We start from the raw sequence: 4,592 nt of genomic DNA, 5'->3' as shown, positions 1-4,592 counted from the left end.
TCCCTCCTCCCTAATCAACAAATTCATTCTTGATCACCTCCTCCCCTCCCTTCAAGTCATTCCCTCTGATGAGGATATCACCTCAGCTATCTCCCATAAAGCCAATAAAGCTCCTAGGCCAGATGGATTCAATATGAGCTTCTTCTCCTCCTAGTAGGAGATTATCAAGATGGATCACATTAAAGCTATCAAAAGTTTCTTCTTTGACCCCAGTCAGATCAATGGTGTAAATCACACCTTCCTTTGCCTCATCCCCAAACCGTACAAAGCCTCTTCCATGCAAGATTTCAGACCCATCTCCCTTTGTAATCTGATTTACAAATTATCGTCAAAATTCTTGCCAATCATATTCAAAAGGACTTAACTCCTTGGTCAGTCTGAACCAATCCGCTTTCATTTCTGGCATGAGTATTGCGAACAACATCATTTTGTGCCATGAACTTGTCCAGGGTTTTGAGTGGAAGTCTCATGGATCGGCGGCCCTTCTCAAGATTAATCTTTATAAAGCTTTTTTACTCAATCCGTTGGGACTTCATCTCAAATGTCCTTCCCCCCAATTTTGTCCGTTGGATCCTTGCCTGCATCTCTACCCCTCGCTTCTCCGTCTTGGTTAATGGCAGCCCCGCGGGTTTCTTTCATTCTTCTGTTGGCATAGGCCAAGCCTGCCCCCTCTCCCCTTTCCTCTTCTCCCTCGACCTCGAGGTCCTCTCTCGATCCATCCAATCTTCCACTAACCTCCATCCTATCTCCTCCATACCCAAATGCAAGTCTGTTTCCCTTACCCATCTTGCTTTAGCTGATGATTTGATGATCTTCTCTAAAGTTGATCACACCTTCATTTTTTCCATCATGTTTTCCCTCCGTCTCTTTGAGAATCTCTCGGGCCTCCAGATAAACCCTATTCAATCACGCATCTTCACGACCGAAATTTTTTAAGTTGCTTATGGCCGCCTCCTAAAGATTATTGGCTTCGCCCTTGGCACCCTTCCTATTAAGTATCTAGGTCTGCCTCTCATCCCTACAAGGCTCTCAGCCCATCATTGCACTACCATTCTCGACCTCCTGCGGAAAAGACTTCAGCTATGGAAAAGTAAACTCTTCTCCTATGCAAGAAGGCTCGAACTCTTCAGATTTGTGCTCCAATCAATGTACCTCTACTGGTCTGGAATCTTTGTTCTCTCCCCCCCCCCAAAACCATCAAAGCAATCGAGTCTCTCATTTGTTCCTTTCTTTGGAAAGGCTCATACTCCCACAAGTTCCTCCACCCAACCAGTTGGAAAAATGTTTCTCCCCAAATCTGAAGGTGGCCTGGGCCTTAGGCGCATCAAAGACGTTAACTCAATGGGCATCCTTAAGCGCATTTGGAGAGTTGTGACTAAGCAAAATAACATTTAGTTGTCCTAGGTTTACTCCCATCTCTTGAAGAATGACTCCCTTTGGTCCAGTTCCCCAGGCTCGGATGCATCTTGGGTCTGGCAAGGTATCCTCAGTCTTAGGCTCTTGGCCATAGATGCCATCTCTAACTCCATAGGCAATGGTGACTCTACCTTCCTCTGGCTTGATCCTTGGCACCCTTCTCTAGTGATTCTTCATGCAGTCAGCCCCAGGATTATCTATTCCTCTGGTCTTGAACGTCTTGCTACTGTCTCTTCCATCATTCTAAATGACATCTAGGCCCCTCCTCTCTCCCCTCCCCCGCTGGATGACATTTGGACTAATCTCTCCTCCCCCTCCCCTGGCCATAGAGGTAGAGAGGATTCTATCCTCTAGAAACCTTCCTCCTCAACTTGTTCAGCTCTTCCTCTGCCTGGAACTTTGTGAGACAAAAAGCCCCCTCATTCCTTTGAGGAATCTCCTTTGTTTCGAGGGGCACATCCCCCTCCATAGCTTCACCATCTGGCAGGCTTTTACTAATTGTCTCCCCACCCAGTCCTACCTCATCTCCAGGCACATCCAAGTGCCTCCTGCTTGTTGTCTATGTTGGAATGGCATTAAAGATGTAGATCATTTGTTCTTCTCCTACCCCTTCTCCTCCATCAGGAAAAAAGTCATCGGTCGTTGTTGGCCCTCTAGTAGGAGAGTCCTTCCCTTCAATAGAGAATGGATATGGGTTGATGTGACATTTCGAAGCCCCACCGTATGTGACACTGTTGGAAAACTTACTTTCTGTGCCACCATCAACCACCTCTGGATGGAGCAGAATCTTCGCAGATGGACGTCCAACTCTTGCTCACATGACAAGATTTGGAATGCCATCAACTTTGACATTAGCACCAAACTCGCCTACCTCCCCCACTGTTCGGTTAAAGATTCCCCAAAGAACAAGCTCACTGTTGTCTCCTGGGGACTTCCTCACTCTATCATCTCTTCTTCTCCACCCTGATAGCTTGTATCCCAGTGTAGTGTTTCCTCCATGACAGGTCTTGCCCTTTTGTTTGTCTCCTTGTGAAACCCCCTTCCCCCCTCTCTTTGTATATTCTTCTCCTTTTAATATATTTTATTCATCCAAAAAAAATTCTCATAGAAAGGAAACGTGCACCTGTTCAACACTTTAGTTATTTTACCATTCTTCGCAGTATTGGTCACCAATAAACCACTCGGTACCCAAACTAGCCAGCTGGTTTCTTCACTGTACATCTATTGGACCCTAATAGTCATTTCTCTTTTTAATGGTAATACTAATATTCATTGTTCTGAAGTTCAGTTGATTTTTCTCTTCACCTAGTCTGTTCTCTTTGATTTTCTCTTAGCCCCTATATTAAAAACCCACAAAATTGTCCTTTCCTTGTTTTATCCTTTTCCCTCTAGTTAGCGACATCTGAATCCTGTTCCTAAAAGCAATTGCACAAGGACTCCCATATTCTACACAAATAAGCGAGTACTAAGTAAGTTTGAAAATGGAATCCACTGGCTTATGATTTGGCCATCAGTTTGGGTAACAAAACAAAAGATGCTGCAAGTTTGTCAACAACATGTATGCACTAGCATAGCAATGACACCAAAATGCCACCAACTGATAACTAGCCTCATCAAATTATCATTAACGTGCCTTTAAGTTGGGCCGTGCCTCTTTCCTCTTACTCTCATCCCTCATCTTTCTAATCCCCTTTTTTTCTTATTTGTTTTGTACAGATCCATGTAGCCGACCCCATTAAGTTGGGATAACGCTGAGTTGTTGTTGTTGTTTAAGGAGAGCCTGACTTGACTATTTTCGATGCAGCCATGCACTCAACACGTATAGAGCATAACTTTAAGCTCAAATGGAGGGGGAAAATGTCTCACAAGGCTTTAATACTACTTCTACATGGCCATTAGCACTGAAGAACAGTAAGCCATGCCCATAACAAGTAGAAAATAAAAATTCAAAAAAAATAAATAGATAACCAACTACCACTTCCTTCATCAGAAAAATGTAACGACAAACAAACCCGGTATCAATCAATGGAAACATCATAATAAATAACTAAGCACTGACTTCTTCTACATTGATTTCATTCATCAAATTCATAACAATTGAAACAACTCAATTAAACAAAAATAATTGTACTAGCGATGTTTAAACGCAGGACCCCTCAACTAATCAACTCCATCGAGTTCAAAGCATAGAACTATCACATTTCGGACATTCATAAGCTCGACAAACTAATCGACTCAACACCAAACAAAGTACCATAAGTCGAAATTTGATCAACAACTATTCCACATTCACTTCCAATAACTCAATATTTAATTGAACTTTGTTGAAAATTAACGATCAAAAAAAAAAAGATAGGGTTAAGGACAGATAAATGAATATATTCGAACCTTGCCAGACACTGATCTTGAGAGCTTCTTTGTTGAGACCTCTGACGTAGTTCCCAAGATACCTCTGCAACAAGTACGCGACCTGATCCTCCAACATGTTTCTTCGGTTATTGAATTGACCAGAGCTCAACCTTCGCGTGGAGATTGAAAAAAAAGAAGAACAACAGAAGTGAATGAATGTGAAGAGGAGAAAATCAAATCACGTTTATTGAAGGTTCGAAGGGAACCAAGGAGAGGTGACGTATGCAAAGGTTTTTCGTGATGACGGCTGGAACGCCACGTCGTCACTGGGCACGTCTCCATTTTAGTAATTGTCACGCCGAGAGAGCTCGCTAGACCGTTTGTCCCATCGTTGAAACTTGTAATGGAAGATTCAACTTGATAAAAACGCCCACCAATTTGAATTGTATTTACCTTTACTGCCATTCTTTTACTTTACAAAGAGACTTTCTTTCTTCTTTCACTTTTCCTTTTGTTTTTTTCATACATGATTCCGTTTCCATCCCTATTTGTAAATAAAGTCCCACATCGGAAACTACCCAAAAAAGATCCCATATTTGTGTGGTTGGTTAAAAAAAAAAAAAAAAAAAAAAAAAAAAAAAAAAAAAAAAAAATTATGAACATGAATCAAATATGAATTTTCAATTATCTTTTTATATTTTTACTAAAGTTGAAGAGTGGAGTCACGAGTCACGACTTTGGTGAACTTAGCGTTGTGATCACATTATTTGCATTGAATGGTATAGAACTGAAGAAGATGAGTATCTCAAGAAGGAGGAGTGAATTCA

At 41.8% G+C, this 4,592-nt stretch overlaps 1 protein-coding gene across 1 annotated transcript in view; it reads right to left on the bottom strand.

Annotated features, from left to right (window-relative positions):
* LOC122066914 overlaps positions 1-4,073 on the bottom strand; it is a 179,474-nt gene extending 175,401 nt beyond the window's left edge. Inside the window, exon 1 of the mRNA XM_042630743.1 lies at positions 3,805-4,073. Within this exon, the coding sequence (XP_042486677.1) occupies positions 3,805-3,901 (97 nt within the window). The 5' untranslated portion in view covers positions 3,902-4,073. The remainder of the gene's footprint in view (positions 1-3,804) is intronic.
* Positions 4,074-4,592: the final 519 nt, after the last annotated feature.

The sequence above is a fragment of the Macadamia integrifolia genome, unplaced genomic scaffold (assembly GCF_013358625.1).
Source record: "Macadamia integrifolia cultivar HAES 741 unplaced genomic scaffold, SCU_Mint_v3 scaffold263, whole genome shotgun sequence".
In the NCBI taxonomy this organism is placed as follows: Eukaryota; Viridiplantae; Streptophyta; class Magnoliopsida; order Proteales; family Proteaceae; genus Macadamia; species Macadamia integrifolia.
Note: the sequence above shows the minus strand (reverse complement) of the source record. Positions and strands in the feature narration are given on the sequence as shown.